Genomic DNA, 17,991 nt, shown 5'->3' with positions numbered 1-17,991 from the left:
TATTTATTTATTTACTGTAAGTGGTGGAAACAAGCAATCATAGCTTTAGCTGTGGTTCACAGTTTAAAATAATCCTCATTTATCTTATTCTGGGCCTTCATTCTCTATAACAAGCAGTTTAATCCTCTCCCTTCAAGCTCATCTTCTTCTGATTGGCTGCCCTTCCCAAGCTTTGTTGTTCCTGCTGGCATCTTTGGCACTGGTGCTCCCCGTCAGCAGACAACAGCAAAATCTTCATGATTCCTTCCACCTTGATGAGAATCCCAGTCCCAGACACACTGAAGCATCCCCACAGCATAATACTCCCACCACCATGCTTCACTCTGGGGACAATGGTCTTTGGGTTGTACGCCTCTACCTTCATTCTCCAAACATAAGCAGTGTCTCTGTGGCCTAACAGCTCTAGCCTTGTCTCATGTGCCGAAAGCATGTGCTTCCAGTATGCATAATAATCGGGTTGTCCTTAGCATATTTCAGTCTGGCCTGAATGTGTTTCTTCTGCAGAAGTGGCGTTTTTCTCAGTCTGTGCAGGGTTCTAGTGATTTTCCTACAATTCCTGACTTGGACAAGTCATTCACAAGTGTCTTGGTAATTGTTCTGAGATCTTTAGACACATCTCTCACTAGTTTTCTTTCCAGAGTCTTTGAAATCGTTTGCTTCTTACCTCTGTTTGTTCTCAGTGGTTCTCAATGAGTTTCTTTAGAACTATGTATATCCATCTCCTGCTTTGTGAAGATCAACAATTCCTGTTCTCAAGTCTAAACTGATTTCTTTTGTTTTTAACATGATGCTTTGAGCAGTCATAGCTTAAACCCTTGCTGAAGTTTTCATACTGTGTAAATGTGAAGATAATCCTTACAAGCTTAGAGCATTACAAAGCACATCCTTGGACAGCAGTGGTGCAGATGTGTGTACGCGGGGAAGGGGGGGGGGGGGGGTGTAGGTGTGTGTGGGTGTGTGGGTGTGTCCGATACAGTCTGATACAGCTACACAGTGTGAAGGTGGTCATCAGTCTGACCCTCCCTGTGGTGAGCAGCGAGCTTCCTTTACTTTCCTCTCCCTGCGTCTCACTCAGGGCCTCCGTCACGGCTGAAGAGCAGTTTCTATTGCTTCTATAACCACCAGGAAAAGTCTCAGCAGCTCCAACTTATCATTATTATCATTTTAATTCACGATGGCTCTCCATATATCTGGTCTAATAACGATGGTCATCTTTTATTTGTTGGTGCTGGGGATTGGGATCTGGGCTTCTTTGAAATCTAAGAAGATGGAGAAAAATTCAGCTGGTGGACAGATGGAAGTTTCTTTTTTGGCTAATCGGAGGGTCACCTTGGCAGTGGGCGTCTTCACCATGACAGGTGAGTTCACGTAGAAGTGTGTGATCAGTAATTTGGTGCTAACTTCAAACACGTTTTGCGTTGTTTTTTTTGTTTTTTTTAATGAAACAATATCTGTTTGCTTTTATAAAAGTAGTAACTTGTACCATGAATGTGAGACTTGTGTGTGCTCTGTCTTGTATGATCAGCTGAAGCTACTTGGGTTGGAGGTGCCTTTATCATTGGAGTTGCAGAGACTGTTTATGACCCCACAAAGGGGCTAATCTGGGCTCTCATTCCTCTACAAATGTCAGTTTCATTCATCATCGGTAAGAACCTCTTACAGAGGAGTATTTACCTCCAAAAATATGCCTAAAATGGGCTATTTTCGTCAATATAAGATACACTCAGACAGGATATGTCCTTATCTTCTATCATTACTTAAGATTTTTTTCTTAACTGTCCCCTTCTCTTAAAGGCAAATTTTGAATACCTTGATATTCCTCTTAACCACAAAAATCAAACATAACCTGAAATCTAATTTCTGCACTGCTTTGATTGTTGTCTCTTTTGCTAAAGGTGGTCTGTTCTTCGCAAAGCCGATGCGGGATAAAAATTACATCACCATGATGGATCCCTTTCAGAGGAAGTATGGGAAAACACTGACCGGGCTTCTCACCATCATCCCTTTCATAAGTGAAGTCATGTGGGTTCCTGTCACACTGATTTCCTTGGGTAATGTAAACACACAAACACTTCCTTTCAGAAGTGTTGCCTAAAGGTGCTTTTTGTAGTTACCCTGCAGAATTTAGCCAGACATTTTCACAACCAGGGGGCAGCATTTTACCAGTTACCTCTAAACTTCATATTTTAAATACGGTTATATCCTCGTAAGGATTTGCCCACTTAAATAAGAGCGTGTTCACCAGTAACACTGGCTCGCCTGCAACATCTAGTGGTCCAAACTGGTATTACACAAAACTACAGCGTTCAACTTTAGTTGCCCTCTCTTCAATACAACACACAGGTGTTCTGTTTTTTTTTTTAACTCTTGTTTTGTTATTTTTGGAAGGTTTTAAAACTTGTAATTCCCTGTATTTGCCATGAGTATCTTTAAATATTTATAATGGTCAACATGATTTTCAGAGGTATCGATTATGTGTGTTTTTCTCCCAACAGGGGTCACACTTTCCGTCTTTTCCGATCTGCCCTTAGGTCTCTGCATCTGGATCTCTGCTGCGGTGGCCGTCGTCTACACAGTTCTTGGAGGTCTCTATTCAGTTGCTTTTACTGATGTCATCCAGTTATCACTGGTGTTTTGTAGCTTGGTGAGTTTAATGTGACAACACATAAACAAGACTGCTTTTCCAACACGCCAGAGGTAAAAGTTATCTCTTGCAAGAAAGAGTGCACGTTACAGTTACAACGTAGGTTGAAGCAGATTCGTTTCTCAAAAGCTTTACTCTGTTTTTTTTTCCAGTGGTTGTGTGCTCCCTTCGTTCTGGCGAGTGATGTCTACACCGACCTCCGTCAAACGGCTTTCAACCACACATTTCAGGCGCCCTGGCTCGGCCGCCTTGAGCCTGATGACGTGTGGATATGGATCGATAATTTTCTCGCAATGGTGAGATGACATAACAGTAACATGTTTCTAATGATTTAATAAGATCTGAAGACCATTAAAACAAAAATATTTTATATAAAAGATTATATCAAATAAAGTGTAAAGTTGATAAGTCGCTAATAAACAAATTGAACAAAAAGGCTGAAAAAATAAGAGGTACAATAAAAAAGAAACAGCGGGAGGAACATTAGGTTAACTGGCAAGAGGTAAGTAATGTGATTGGGTATAAAAAAGTCTTCTTACGGTGTGTTCACACCGAACGCGATGGACGCGAACAAAAACGCCCCAAACGCCCCTAATTTGACACGTGCACATTCGCGCCTCAACGCGTGTCCAAGAAAAATCCATCGCGCTTCAAAATATGATATTTTGACGCGCGTGAACCGGAAATGTGGGAGGGATGTGGGAGGAAGTTGTGCCAGACCGGTATCTTTGCAAGATGGCAGCTGTCGAGTTAGCGCTTGAAGAGAGAGTCTCCCTTCTCTATGTACTGTGGAGAGCAGAGCAGCGGCGTAAAAGACGCCCTCGCCCTACCTGGGTCCATCAGGTCCTCCAGAGGCATGAGCAGTTTGGTGAGTTTCACCATTTGCTCCAGGAGCTGCGCCTGGATGACGGCCGATTCCAGCGACATCACCGTCTTTCACTCGGCCAGTTTGAGGACCTGCTTCCCCGGGTCGGTCCCAGAATCGCCCGCCTAGACACCAATTACAGGCGCTCAATCCCACCTGCAGAGCGCCTGTCCATCTGCCTGAGGTTAGTAAAAGTATTTAATACGGTAGTCCTTTATTGATACCTGTGCTAATACATGCTAAACCATCCATTTATACACTGCTAACATGGATGTGCTATGCTAACAGTGAATGCTCTCGGTGTTTACTGAAAGCAAACTGTGGTACGGAGACGACTGTTTATAATATTTCTAGTGATACTCAGAAGGTCTCATCAAGTCCCGGTTTAATTCGATTTATGCTGTTATCAGTGTTTGAATGATAGCATGGCTGTGGTGTCATATCAATGTATGCGCTCGGTGTTTGCTGATATCAAACTGTAGCATTAGGACCACTGAGTTAACCTTTGTAGTGATACTCACTCCTTTTTATTTAGACCTGGTTTAATTCTGGGATAGTTGAATATTTGTATATAATCACCGCAGACTGTTTTAGATTATATCTAATATATATCATGTAATTATCCTTATAATTACAAAAGGTTTTATGTAAGATTTATGTTTTGCAATTTGTAATTTTGTAATTTCAATAATGTATTTTGTAACTGCAGTACACATAATACTCATTTTAAACAATTTTGTCCAGGTTCCTTGCCAGCAAACAACTCCTCCAGAGAGGCTGTCCTGGTGAGGGAGAAATTCATGGCTCACTTCTCGGTGGAGGGAGCTGTGTCTTGGCAACCAAAGGAGTAGCCTGTTTGAAGTCCGAGTGACTTCCCCACAACGGCTCTTTTAAGAGCCACCCACAAACCTCTAAAGAGTGTTCCTGTCCTTTTAATTTTTTCTTAATAAATGGAGCTCTACTCCAAAATAAACTAACCTCTTTTTACTCTCTTAAGTAACTTGTCTTCACTATGTTCCTATATACAGTGTGGTGCAAAAGTTTGGGCAACCTTATTAATAGTCATTATTTTCCTGTATGAATCGCTGTTACAATGAAAAATGTCAGTTAAATATATCATATAGGAGACACACACATTCATATACACTAAATATTTATTTCATTTCTCTTTTTTTGTGTCGCCAATTTATGCACCTGCTTGATTTAAACACTTATTGCACACTTTCTGTAAACTGCATTTCACTTCTCAAATATCACTGTGTGTGTCTCCTATATGATATATTTAACTGACTATTTTTATTGTGACAACCAGTGATTTGTACAAGAAAATAATTACTTTTCACAATGTTGCCCAAACTTTTGCATCCCACTGTATTAGTATGTTTTGTCATTAGTATAATATGAAATAAATTCTACTTGTGTCAAGTCGGGTGCCAATATTTGCTGTGTAGTAGAACAGAGACATTTTGTCATTATAAATGTTTATTTGAAAAAATATAAATTCATTAACAAAAACATTTATCATAAATATATGAAATGTAACTATTTACAGAGAGACAGGAATAAAAAGGACCCAGCTTGGAGTGGAAGAGCCTCAGGGAGAAGGAGGAGAAAAATAAGAACATTGTTTCTGCCCTGGAGAGCTGCTGCCTCATCAGAAAACTACTGATCATTAGGGTCCAATGTTTCCAAATTTAACACAGCTGTGCTGTTTTCAAAAGCTAATTTATAAATTTGAAATTTCACGAATTCTCGTGTCTGAGGCGGCATGCTCTCCAGAACAGGAACAAGGCCGAGGAGGAAATGTTCAGTTGGAGACGGGCGTGGCCTCTTTAGGGACTCCAGGATGGCCAGCTCCACCGCCGATGGACCGTCCTGGGACCCGTCCCTCGCCCGCCTTCGAGCTGTCCTCCTCTGTGGGCCTGTAAAACACAGCACAAAACAACACAAAGTAATGAGAAGGCTGCTACTAGATTTTCATTTTCAAAATTGAAAAAAAAAACATGATATAAACAGATTGGTTGTAGATATTTAGTAAAGGTGATCACAAGGGAATTCAAGCAAGTAAAAAGCTGTCAGTGCTTGATGTTCATACCTGTGGGTGCAGCAGCAGGAGCTGAGGGACCAGGGACTGGGGAGCCAGGAGAAGAGACAGCTGAGGACTCTGCTGCATGATTACTTGACTCTATCAAGACAATATTAGATGTTAACAGGTTGAAGACAATAGTCATAGAGAATATTATATTATTATATACTTATTATTATTATTATATACAGTGGTCTCTCATTTATTGCAGCACATGAACAGTAGTCACAGTTCTCACAAGTTGATTCTCAAAGTGAAAACCTTTGTCGATTTTAAAACGTAAAAGTATTATGCCGCGCTTTTTCTCCGTCTGCGGCGCCACTTTTGTGCACCTTTTTTGCTCCCGGTGCAGGTGTCTATTTCCGAATGAGGCTCATAGTTATGAGTGTTTTTGTGCTGTTTTTTTCTATTGGACGTGATGGTTATCAAAACCAAACATGATAAGTTTGGCAAGCGCAGGAGACACGACATGGAGGAGATTTGTCATTTGGGCTGCAGAATGCAATGCGCATTGTTGAAAGCTGTACGGTGCAATAAAAAAAATCAGCGAAAAGGCGAGGCAGTGACGGATGAACAGCGGGACTACTGTATACTGTTTATTAATAAACAAAATATGTTCCTGTATGACAACACGCATAAATTAACTGCCTACATTAACTCAATGTAAACATACCTTCTGACTGACACTCCCCTGCTGCCTCTTCGGGCTGTCCCTGGTCCTCGGGGGAGAAGTTCTCCACGGTCCGCACCATATTACCGCTAGTCTCCCGCGGGGTGAGGAAGGGGTCCAGAAACCCCATGACCGCGAAGAACTTCCATCTTCTCCCCGATCCTGCTGCAGACCCACTCCTCTTCTCCTTCTCTGCCTTCTTCTCCTTATTATAAGTGTCCCTGAGGCTCTTCCACTTTCTCCTGCAGATGTCCTCTGAATAAACGCATTATCTTGTTAGCGGAAAGGTATTTGTACATCAGTGGGAAAATAGCGGGACAGTAGGCAGGCTTGCTAGCTTTTGCGCGGGTTCATCGGGTCAGTCTGAAAATTAAAAAGAAGGAATGAACTTACCAGGTTGCCCGATCTCCTCACTTATGTGTCTCCAAGCTAGGTCCTTTTTATTCCTGTCTCGGTAGAAGTAGTAGCTAGCATCATATAGCTCCGGGTGATTAGCCACGGCACTGATTAGCTTTTCCTCCATACTGAATGAAGAATGAAGGGCTTTGGCTGGATCTGCCCCTTTGACCTAGGTCAGAGCCACGTCACCAGGCTCCTGATTGGTTGTCGCGGCGCGATTTGACGCTGGAGTTCAGATTTTTCCAACTCGAGCGGTAGACGCGAAACGCGCGTATGCACAAAATGCAACACAAAAACTCACGCGCGTGGTTTTATTCGCGAGTCAAACGCGCCAGACGCGCTACACTGACGCGCGTTTCACGCGTTTTGGCGTTTTCGCGACGCAAATCTGCTTCCGAATTTTCGCGGGACCCGCAATCGCGCGTCATCGTGCTTTTCCATTGACTTTACATGTAAACCTGACGCTCTATTCGCGTCCATCGCGTTCGGTGTGAACACACCGTTAGGCAGAGTTTCTCAGAAGTAATGATGGGCAGAGGTTCACCAATTTCCAAAAACCTGTCTACAGATTTTCGAACAATTTCAGAAAAGTTTTACTCACGTAAAATTAGGAAAACTTTAAATCTCTCCTCATTCATAGTGCTTAATATCATCAAAGGAATCAGAAAATTTGGAGGAATCTCTGTGCGCAAGGACAAAGCTGAAAATCAATACTTTCCCTCAGGCATTTTGAGACATCTACATCATGGGTGTGATTTCCTTTTAAACTCTTGGCCCCGTATATGTTTTTATTTGTTAAAAACAAACTGTGAGCAATATGTTCTTATGCTGGTAATTACTAAAACACAAGAAAATCTCTCGTTTTAAAAAAAAGTATCTTAAAAAAATGAACATAGTAGATTGTGGGCTTGCTCTTTGTTTTCAGAGTGTTGGAAATTTGGCGTTTCAGGACTTCCATCAGAGGACACTCTCCTCCAGCTCCACGGCCACGGCCAGAATGATTTGTTTCATAGCGGCAGGTGTGGTCATTGTTCTGGGAATTCCACCTGTGCTGATCGGAGCTGTTGCAGCATCAACAGGTACACCTAACATCTTTCTTCTGGCTAAACCCTTTAGTTGTCCCCACAGCGGATCATCTGCCTCCATTTCACCCTTTTCCCTCTGCACATCATTTACTAAAAAAATTCAAACACTAACTACACATAAAACTTGTAATGTTCTTTTTACTCATCCAAACAGTTTTCATAGATTTTATTTTGAATTTATATTTTATCTGGCAAAAAGGGGCTTCCGTACACGATGAGCCTTCAGCAGAATGATTCAGATGATCCAGAGATCAGAAAGGAGCAGGAAGACTCATATTTCAGTAACTTTAAACATTATAATGTTTCCTCTTATGCTTCAGACTGGAACCTGACCTCTTATGGCTCACCGTCACCCTATGAGCGAGGACAGGCTGCCATGGCGTTGCCCATTATCCTTTTGCATCTTACCCCCACCGCTGTTTTTGTTGTCGGCATGGGAGCCATCGCCGGCGCTGCCATGTCATCCACTGACTCGTGCCTGCTGGCGGCAACCTCCATCTTCACCACCAACATCTACACCCTTGTTCGACATCCGGTAGGAACAAAGTCGGTCAGAATGCTGAGTTCTTAAAAGTTTGTGTTGATATTTTGGGAAAAATGAGCTTTGGTGTTCTGTTTAGGTATCAGAGAGAGAGCTGCAGTGGGTGATCCGCCTCTCCATAGTGGTCGTAGGGACTGTAGGAACCTCACTCACCTACCTGGACAGCAGAACGTTGGCCTTCTGGATCCTCAGCTCTGACTTGACCTACACCGTCATGCTCCCCCAGCTGATCTGCATCCTCTTCGTCGGATCATCCAGTGCCTACGGGGCCGTGGCAGGTTACGTTGTTGCCTTTGTGATGAGAGTGCTGTGTGGCGAGCCGGTGTTCAACCTTCCCGCCATCCTGCGTTTCCCTGGCTGCTCTCTGGAGGATGGTGTTTATGTGCAGCGCTGGCCTTTCAAGACCACTTGCATGCTGTCCTCTCTGGTCACCATCCTGGTATTTTCTTATGCGACGTCGCTCTTGTTCAACAAGGGGATCCTCCCAGAGAGGTGGGACCTGTTCAGGGTGACGACTCAAGAAGAAACAGCACCAGCAGATGGCGCCAAACTAGGTGAAAATGATAAACATGCATCTGAACTGATGTTGGACACAAGATGCTAAGTTTATCTTTTTTTCCTACATTTTCAAGTCTTCAGCACTTCTGCTATATTAAATGATGCACATTGGTAATGGCAATGTTGCCTGATTTCTGGATTACTTTTGTTGTTATGCAAAATAAAATGAACAAATACCTTTTACTTAACAGCTAGTTAAACATTATGTTTACAATTACCTTGAGTCAGAAAACAATTAACCAAGCTGCTTAGAGCAAATTTTACATGTTTGTTTGTTTTTTAAAATCATTATTTAAGAGAAACATCTGCTCTGCTGTAACAGCAGCATATTTGTGTATATCACTATTTGTGTGGGTAACTCAGTATAACAACCACTGCTAATAATGAACTGATTGTTAGTTAAACTTGAGTAAATAGCTATTTTACTGTTAACATTTCAATAATAAATATTTCGTACTAATCAGTGGGCATGTTATACTTTAAATCTGTTTATGTCATTAAGTTGTGCAATATAAAATTCCATACTGTGAAAAAGTTTGCCCCCTCTCTGATTCCTCATTTTTTTGCATATTTCTCATGCTTACATGCCATAAATTTTAATATTAGAGAGAGGTTAACCAAGTAAATTCAAAGTGCACTTTTTAAATGATTGCATTTGTTAAGGGAAAAATGCAATGACCCTGAGAGGTTAAACACACTGGAACTTAAAAAAAAAAAAAAGACAACAGTAAAACACAATAGAAGTAGAAAAAACTCAGCAAAAGTCGAATAAAACACGAAGGAAGTAAAAAAAATAGAAGAAAATATCACAAAACGTAATGGATGTGTTTTTGGGGACACAATAATGTGACGGACCGGCTATGGAAGTGACAGAAACCAAAAACAAGTGTAGGCTTACAGTGACACAGGCTTAGACGAAGCAGAGGTTCATTGATGTTGTGAGGAATAAAAAGATGAACATAAAGTGTTTTAAACACATGATTAATATAATAGTGTCAGTACGTTTTCCATTAGCTGTACATAGTTAGCTCGTCTGTCACGTTATTGTCTCCCCAAAAACCCATTGTGTTCTTGATTTTTTTTAGCTTTTGCAGCATTTTTATATTATATATGCTTTTATTTTCTTATGTCGCAGTGTGTTTGACCTCTCAGAGCTACTGTAAAAAAAAGAAACCTGACCCTATTTAAAAAGTCGTCAGTCATCTTGCTGAGCTCAAAGCAAGAACTGAAAATGACAGAAACCTCCATTTAAAAAAAAAACCCAGACAAAGCTGAAAAACAGTGTAAACAATATCCATTTATTTAGATATTTAGGAAATATTCTGATATAGTGAAGCTTTATTATTTAATCTTTGCACAAAGAAGACATCATTCGACACAGACAAGTTACATTTAAAGGGAGTGACAAACCCAGCGACCCTCAACAATAAATATGCTGATGCGTCTTTACACTCTAGGCTTGGCGTAATATGCATTTAGAAACATCAAATGAAGAATTTGCAGAGCTGCGTGGATTTAGACGACACAACGACAACCCCCTTTAAGAAATGCATCATTCCCTCTGCGTAACTTTAGTCTCTGCGTAACCAAAATGATTACATAATTTTTCACAAATCATGACAGACAAAAGAAAGCCAGAAGCAGCCAACAATAAAACACTCACAGTGCACTGGTGTGAGTTATGGCACGTTTTGTCTTCTGTGGCCTGACAGCACACAGAGAGGTTTGAGTGTGGAGGCCACAGCAAGCAGCTGAGTGTCACGAACACGGCAGACAGAAAACAACCTGACGTTACTGCGGGACTGTTTCAGTGGATACTCCTGGAGGTATGAGGTTCTCAGTGGACTAAATAAACCGATGTATGCAGACGTCTCTGTTAAGGCATGAAATGAGAAACGAGGTAACGTCTATCTACTGCATCGTCACAGTTGCAATAAAGATAAGAGACATCCCGTCCCCACTGCTCTGAATAGAAGACATCACAGACACAAACAGAACAGCATGACCAACACCAGGACAAGCGTCTCTGTAAATATTATATGCCTTTTTCTTACATATATAACTGCTATGTAAAGATACAGTCTTTGGTCCCAAATAAAATATTGTGCACAACATACACTTTAGAGTTAGAGCTGAACTCAATGAGACAATGGTAGGACATTATGACTGTATGATGATGGCAATAGAACAACCGGTGTTGGTTTATTTATCTACCGCAATCTACTGCCTTCTTCCTAAAACTAACAAACAGATAAAACACATTCAAATGTAGTGTCTCTACATTTAAAAGGGGAACTGGTTGGTTTTTTGCTGTTTCCACAGCCAGGCCCCAAATATGAAGCCTCGGATGACAGAGGCTGTGGGAGGGTCTACCATACAAAGTTCCTGATTGGTCACCATGATTTTCTCTCCAGTTATGGTGCACACTATGGTCCGTGCCATCGTTGGGGTTGGTGGGATGCGTCAGTAAATACACCAAAAGTGATTTTTTTTTTTTACACATTCCTGCAGTCTCTCCTATTCCTGAAGCCATTACAACCCTTGCAATCGCTCCCATCTCTGTAACCCTCACATTTCCTAAAATCCCTCATATCCCTGCTACCATTGCAATTTCTGCAATCTGTCCCATTCCTCCAACTACTGCAACTCCTGTAATCTCTCGCATCCATGTAACTCTGTCAATCTGTGCAACTGTGGACTTTTTTCTCTCCTTTTAAACATGAAAATACGAGGTACATATACATGAACACAAAGGTCGCAACTACTTCATAAGCTGCTGTGAGACTGTGCTGTAATACAGGGAGCACGATTAGACGGCACAACATCTTACCACATGAAAAAGTCATGTGACCATGTTTACAGTTTAGCGTTAGCCTTTCAGATTGCATCCACGCTAAAAAACACAAAAAGTCAAAATTGTGTTGAATTTGTTTCGGTTATCCCGTTGAGCGTCTCTGATTTATCCTAAACTTTTATTTTTTAGCAGAGTTGATGGAAAAGTTTTTATCCACATCAAGACGTTTACTTTACAAACAGCATCACTTAAAGCACTGGATATGACGGAGTTTTAGCTGGAAACACGTGTATTCGACTTGATGAACATTTTGCAGTGCAAATGACAGAAAAAAACATCTCTTTCTAAAATATAAAATCTCATAGACTCCATGTCATACTCCACTTCTATGTGATTAAAATACATATGCTGTATTATATATTTATTCCCTTTACTCCATTTCAAATAAAGGTGCTAAGATAAGTCACTCACTTTATCTTTAGAATGGCTCTTTATAACGTTTATACAAATCTGCACCACATCACATGTTATATCATCTCCTTTTTCAATATAGACAGATTTTCTATTTTAAACAGTCATTACTGAGTTAAATAATCCTTTCTCTTATCTTAAATAGGTATTTGATATCATTGCTGAAAAAACATTTCTGCTCTTGGTGAGGACCAGAGATGAGACATTATGTTGATTGCTGCTGTAACATACATTCAGCCCTCAGTCTGAGGACAGAGAAGATAAGAGAGTGACTCTGATTTGTCATATTTCAGACAGAGGAAGGAGTTTTCTTCATTTAGGAGACATAAAGTCAAAACATTCCTGTCCTTTCAAACTGTTTAAGACTTTCAGTAAAACCAAAAACTTTACTTTTTGTGTTTTATAGAGCATCTGGATAGAAAAAACATCCATCCGTCACCTCTATCACACGTGGGACTCATCCAGGTCCAGGTCGACGGGTGAGAGGGGGAGGGGAGAGCGGCGGGGCGACTGGCGGGGGGGAGGAGGGGACAGCAGCGGGGTGAGAAGCGGGTTCTCGGTGCCGTCGTCCTCGCTGAGCTGCAGCAGGGTGTCGCTGCGCGGCAGCAGGGCGGTTGTGTCCTCATCCCCAGGGCTCTCTCTGATCCTGGAAGGCCCCGGTGGTGGAGGAGGAGGAGCAGCAGCAAGATGAGTTGGTGGTAATGGAGGTGGCGGCGGTGGACCCGGAGCGGGTGCTGTGCTCAGCACTGGGAGTGGCGGTGGAAGAGGAGAGGAGGTGCGGGACAAAGGGAGAGGGGAGCAGGTTCTGGAGAGGGGGAGAGGGGAGCAGGTTCGGGATGGGGGTGTTGGAGTGGAAGGCCGGGAGATGGATGGGGGAGGGGAGAGGCTGCTGCGTAGCCCCCACTGCTCTCTCTTCTCCTTGCTGCTTAATGCTTGAGGGACCTGTGTGGGAATACACCTGCTCCTGTAGTTTAGCTTTTAAAGGGCTACTTCACACATAAATGACATAACATTATATTTTTATCTTCTTAAAATTAGAGGAATAGCTGCAGATGGTCATCATTCTGGTTTGAAGGCCGTAAAGGCGTGCCACAGGGCTCAATACTAGGTCCACTCACTGGCCACTTTGTTAGGTACAGTTGTTCTACTGAGATTACTCTACTACTTGCTAGCACAAATATCTAATCGATCAACCCTCTATATTTAGGCATGTAGTTGCGTAGTGTAGTGGTTGTTGCTGGTCTGAGTGTTTCAGAAACTGCTAAGATTTTTCGTAAACAACCATCTCTGGAGTTTTACAGGGGATGAGCTGAAAAACAGAAAATCATCTCAAACTGAGTTCTCTGTACTCAAACGGCCCCCATAGTCATCAGATCTCAATCCAGAGCACCACTGGGTTGAATCTATACCTCAAAGAATTAAATGGTTCTGAAGACAAAGGCAGTCCAACCCAGTACTAGCAAAGTGTACCAATCAAAAAGCTGGTGACTATAAATCAGTAGATACTGCTACAAAAAAAATTAGGATTTTTTTCTTTTTGGGTGAACCAACTATGTAAGTACTTCAATTGTATTGTTTATACCACAACATGACATGGTTTACAAAATGGTGATGGTAAGAAGAAGATGAAATAAATGTAGGTAACACTTAGTGCTATAGTTTGCGTTCAAAATGTCATATGATTAGCTGTCCACTGTTACCAAAGCAACAGCCAATCACACGCACGGCTCTGCCCTATTTGTTTTCACTCACAGTTAACATTGCGAAGAAAAGCATTCTGTTTATGAAGGTAATTAAAAATAAAGTGGTCAGTCTGAGTTTTCAAAATAAACAGAACGTCTATTTCTGTGTATTTAGGACATTTTCAAATAAATTCATGTCTAATATATAATATTATTTAATGTCCACAGCATTCTGCATTTCCTCCTTCAGCTGGTCCTACCTGTACATTTGTAGGTCCGTGCAGGTCAGCCATGATCATGGCTGAAGAGGTGGGGGGTACTTCCAGGGTTGGGGACTTTGATGGGGCAGGACTCGTCCCTCTGCCTTCGCCCGGTGGGTCCACAGTGCTGGGAGTTGGAGGCTTGCTTGCCCCCGTGGACGCCTGCTGGCCTTGATTCTCTGTAAAGGTGACTGATCTCTTTTGGTCTCCATGCGCTGTGGGCAGACATGCATGCGCACGTGGTCAAAACAGAGACGATAGCACCAGCTAGCGACTCGCTAACACATCAGCACCACCAAAGAGAGTGGAGGCAGGGAGGGGATGGGAGAGGGGGAGGCAGGGGATCGGGGGGGTAATGCAAGACAGACATGCAGAGCGTCCTATTGGGTGAGGTTGCAGATAAAAGGGACGAGCCGTTGCAGGGTGGAGAGGAAGGGTTACGAGTTGTGTCTCACCTTCACAGTCCAATAAAGTTTCTTTATTTCGAAACAAAAGCATGAGACAGAACAGAGTGAGAAGAGTCAGTCTGCTGGCAGGTGGTACAGCAAACAGCATTGGAACAAACACAGAGGTCGTGAATGGGGAGGACGGGTCAGTTCAAGTCAGCACACTGACAATAAATAAAGTATTTTTATAGGTATAAGTGTTTGTAAGTCTAGATTTGGCTTGTGTGCTTGATCTGAAGTGCAGGGTGAGTTTTGCTGTTACTTTTAAAGATCGCACGCATCCTGTTTCAGAATTTTAAAACACATGATGCGCTTTCATCATCCCTCATCTAAGAAAAGACAGATGAAAGCATGTGTGCTGTTACCCAGTGGTTTGTTCTTGGGCTGGATGCTCCTGCGCGTTGTAGAAAGCCTCGCTCCAGATCGACCGCGTGGTTCGGTTTTTGGAATGGACAGCAGGGGGCGTCGCATCTACGGGAAAGTTAAAGAAAATCCACAAGATGGTTAGCCTGCCCACTATACTGTAGCGCCCATGTGCGATGTTGTTCTTGTCTTTTTAGTAAATAAAATGCTTTTTAAAAACAGGTTTATGTAACATCTGTAACGGGACACAACCCAAGAATGACTGAATTATTTAAAACAAATACATTTCCACATCTATTTAAAAAATAATAATAATGATTTATAATAATAAACATGAACATAATACAGAAGTAAATTCTATATATTATTAAAATTACCACAACAGTGATTGTAACAATATAACAAACTTATTAGACGTCTGAAAAATATAAATATATAAAATGAAAAATATATTAAAATAATATAAATCTATATTGCTTCAAAGACTTTGTCCTCTTTATCCCCACATTGTTTAAGCATTTTTAGGGTGGCTTATTTTGATAACTTGATTGATAACCAACCCCGACTGGTTGCGCAGATGCCACTCCTCCCTGAGCCTGGTTCTGCTAGAGGTTTCTTCCTGTTAAAACAGAGTTTCTCCTTCCCACAGTTGAGCACTTGCTCACAGGGGCTCATATGATTGTTGGAGTTTTGTGTGTTTATTTGTATTATTGTATTGGTCCTTACCTTACAATATAAAGCACCTTGAGGCAACTGTTTTTGGGATTTGGCGCTATATAAATAAAACTGAACTGAAGTGAATTTCTTTTATTTTATGTGTGTGTCTAAAAAGACTTTTAAATTCTATTTTCTTGTAATGTATTTGCTTAAATGTGAATTAAGATAGCACATACTCAATGCCATTAAGTTACATGGACACATGGGACACATGAAAAAAGGTGATGTCCACACCTGTCTGAGTCCTCGCTTTCTTCCTAACGGAGGCTGGATCAGGAGGTTCTGACCTGGTTCGCTCTGCACACTGGCCACCCTGATGCAGTCAGTCATAAAGAGACACACACACACACACACATTCACGTGCGCACATTCACGCAAAACACACAGAAATAACCGTCACCATAAAGGGACTGAAAAGCAAAGATTATCCAACCGTCGATAAACGCAACTTTGATCACAATAAGATGTCGCTGCTACTCTACCCATTCACTCACTACACAATACACACAGTTGTGCTACAAGGCACCCAATCACAGTACGGAAAAAAATAACAGTGCTGCCATGATTCAAACACTGAAAACACAACAGGGGAGTAGTAGGGCCTGGAGTGGCAATCCTGACAAAGCAACTTGTCTCGTTTTTTGTGCTACAAATGCCCCTGAAACACCTGAAATGTCCCCATCTAACCATGAAACAGTCATACGGCATATTTAAAGTTAGCTTCTAAACAAAAAACAACAACTAAAGTGTCCATTGTTTGTATTTTTTTGTGTTGCCACCCCAGTTCCCTCGTGCCCCTCCAGATTGGTATCCACAATAGGACGCCCAATTTGATCAGCGAAAAGCCTGATAGACACGTAAACAGTATGAAACACCATGGCACCGATGAGAGGCTGACTTTAGTGATGGCACATTAACTGTAAAGAACCACAGCTAACAGAGAAAGAACAGAGGCAGAGCTCCCTGGCCCCAGGGGCTCTGAGACCCTTTTTAACATTTTTTTTTGTAAAAGGGGGAGGGGGCCTGGTTAAGATAGCACAGCGGATGAGCTGAGAAGATGAGGGTCAGTGTGGAGCTCAAGGGGAAGTGAGGGGGGTTAAGGGGATAGAGACAAAGCACATGAGACCCACACAGAAAGAGATAGAGACGGGTAAGTGGGAGGTGGGGGGGCGGAGGTGTGACGGGCCAAGGCGATTTGATTCGATGTGGATGAGTGATCAACAGTGAGGCGGCCGATAGAGGTGGCCGTCCTGAGGTGATGCCCCTCCCAGTGGCAGACAGATGCAAGAATGCACCAACGGGACACAGACAGAGAGAGGGCCACTGTACCTAGAGAGGTTACCCTCCTGCAGAAGACCCTGGGACTCATCTAGCACATTGGGTTCACTGTAAAAAGGGGGGCGAAGCGGGAAAATGGGAGTTTAGGGAGTGTAGTGAGATCCATCACCACCCTGAGCCCCTTCCTTAGCAGGGTTTATATAAGCCAGGGTGTTTCCTCTAACCAAAAGTAACCAAAGGCAGAGCAGACTTTTGATTTTTAACATTCTTACCATGAAACAGAGTCTTAACACTGCTTAATAAAAAAACATTATAAATCAACAGAGATATACATAGATAAATATGACTGTGGTTGTGGAATATGACTGGTTGATTTCTCGTCCATCGGTCGGCTCTACATGTTACATAATAAACAGGAAAGAGTTGAACATTTCATGAAAGCTGCTCTGAAAACAGAAATAATCTCATTAGTTTAACCAGCAGGATAGAAGCACGGTGGTTCTCAAATATAGCTGTGAAGTTTAGACACTTTAGCTTTTTGTAGTCAAGAGTCAACGTATTTGAGAGTGAAGCTATCAGCTGATTTCTTTATTGGTTAGCAACCTGCATTCATACATCGCAAGTGTAGAAACATATTAATAAAGTCCTGGAACATTACATTACAAGGGAGATGTACGTCAGGCACTCAGGAGCCTTGATCGTGAAGCATAAACTCGCTGTAAGCCTCTGAGGTTTATAACTGATGACATATGTTTCAGTTAGAAATTTGCACTGTAGCTACACTATGTCGTAAGCACAAGCCCCTCTAAAACTGCACCAAAACCTATGCAGGATTAGGACTTTTTCAGGGCCCCTGAAAAAAATGAGAATCTCCAGAATTAATCTCCCGATTGACCTTCTTATGTATGTATGTTATGTGTCTTATGTAGAATTCTTAGATTAATCTAAGAATTCAAACTTCTGAGATTAATGTCAAAATTAATCTCATGACAAAGATTTATATAAAAATTATTACTATCTTTTCAGAATACTGAAATTATTGTCAGGATTCAGACTTTTTCCCCTCAGAGTTTTGAGATAAATGTCAGAATTAATCTCATGACTAAGATTAATGTTCAAATTCTAACTTTTT

At 41.8% G+C, this 17,991-nt stretch overlaps 3 protein-coding genes and 1 long non-coding RNA gene across 26 annotated transcripts in view; 2 read left to right on the top strand and 2 right to left on the bottom strand.

Moving 5' to 3' along the window:
- The first annotated feature begins 974 nt into the window (after window positions 1-974).
- Window positions 975-9,652, top strand: LOC146491536 (high-affinity choline transporter 1-like). Of its 2 annotated transcripts, none has more exons than XM_085150028.1 (8): window positions 975-1,358; window positions 1,526-1,645; window positions 1,896-2,051; window positions 2,496-2,644; window positions 2,797-2,940; window positions 7,590-7,743; window positions 8,070-8,284; window positions 8,370-9,652. In XM_085150028.1, the coding sequence occupies exons 1-8, from the start codon at window positions 1,175-1,177 to the stop codon at window positions 8,892-8,894; spliced, it is 1,647 nt and encodes a 548-aa protein (XP_085006154.1). In that variant the 5' UTR covers window positions 975-1,174; the 3' UTR covers window positions 8,895-9,652. The 2 variants fall into 2 exon arrangements, with proteins under 2 accessions (XP_085006154.1, XP_085006155.1); XM_085150029.1 differs by having other exon boundaries at window positions 977-1,358; window positions 1,532-1,645.
- LOC146491538 (uncharacterized) lies at window positions 2,952-4,496 on the top strand. Its single transcript, XR_014872185.1, has 2 exons — window positions 2,952-3,693; window positions 4,254-4,496. It is a non-coding gene; the product is annotated as an uncharacterized LOC146491538 (long non-coding RNA).
- LOC146491537 (uncharacterized) lies at window positions 5,066-7,093 on the bottom strand. Its single transcript, XM_085150030.1, has 4 exons — window positions 6,659-7,093; window positions 6,269-6,520; window positions 5,605-5,694; window positions 5,066-5,431 (listed from the first exon to the last, which is right to left on the bottom strand). The coding sequence occupies exons 1-4, from the start codon at window positions 6,786-6,788 to the stop codon at window positions 5,172-5,174; spliced, it is 732 nt and encodes a 243-aa protein (XP_085006156.1). The 5' UTR covers window positions 6,789-7,093; the 3' UTR covers window positions 5,066-5,171.
- A 516-nt stretch (window positions 9,653-10,168) lies between the features above and the next one.
- unc80 (unc-80 homolog (C. elegans)) overlaps window positions 10,169-17,991 on the bottom strand; it is a 60,987-nt gene continuing 53,164 nt past the window's right edge. For 16 of the 22 annotated variants that reach the window (XM_085150002.1, XM_085150006.1, XM_085150011.1 and 13 more), the window contains 6 exons: window positions 16,911-16,967; window positions 15,816-15,894; window positions 14,867-14,972; window positions 14,511-14,531; window positions 14,056-14,270; window positions 10,169-13,055 (listed from right to left, as the gene is read on the bottom strand). In XM_085150002.1, the coding sequence (XP_085006128.1) occupies window positions 12,558-13,055; window positions 14,056-14,270; window positions 14,511-14,531; window positions 14,867-14,972; window positions 15,816-15,894; window positions 16,911-16,967 (976 nt within the window). In that variant the 3' untranslated portion in view covers window positions 10,169-12,557. The remainder of the gene's footprint in view (window positions 13,056-14,055; window positions 14,271-14,510; window positions 14,532-14,866; window positions 14,973-15,815; window positions 15,895-16,910; window positions 16,968-17,991) is intronic. The other 6 variants (XM_085150004.1, XM_085150017.1, XM_085150024.1 and 3 more) reach the window with 3 other exon arrangements.

This window comes from Neolamprologus multifasciatus, chromosome 23 (genome assembly GCF_963576455.1).
Source record: "Neolamprologus multifasciatus chromosome 23, fNeoMul1.2, whole genome shotgun sequence".
NCBI classification, from domain to species: domain Eukaryota; kingdom Metazoa; phylum Chordata; class Actinopteri; order Cichliformes; family Cichlidae; genus Neolamprologus; species Neolamprologus multifasciatus.
The sequence above is the reverse complement of the archived record's forward strand: the minus strand, read 5'-3'. Positions and strand labels throughout refer to the sequence as shown.

Coding starts and splice junctions, on each gene's coding strand:
- LOC146491537 (XM_085150030.1), bottom strand. CDS start 6,788: ATGGAGGAAAAGCTAATCAGTGCCGTGGCTAATCACCCGGAGCTATAT. Junction 6,521..6,658: donor TGAGGAGATCGGGCAACCTG/GTAAGTTCATTC, acceptor GCGTTTATTCAG/AGGACATCTGCAGGAGAAAG. Junction 5,432..5,604: donor TCCTGCTGCTGCACCCACAG/GTATGAACATCA, acceptor TGTGTTTTACAG/GCCCACAGAGGAGGACAGCT.
- LOC146491536 (XM_085150028.1), top strand. CDS start 1,175: ATGGCTCTCCATATATCTGGTCTAATAACGATGGTCATCTTTTATTTG. Junction 1,359..1,525: donor GGGCGTCTTCACCATGACAG/GTGAGTTCACGT, acceptor TTGTATGATCAG/CTGAAGCTACTTGGGTTGGA. Junction 2,941..7,589: donor TCGATAATTTTCTCGCAATG/GTGAGATGACAT, acceptor CTTTGTTTTCAG/AGTGTTGGAAATTTGGCGTT.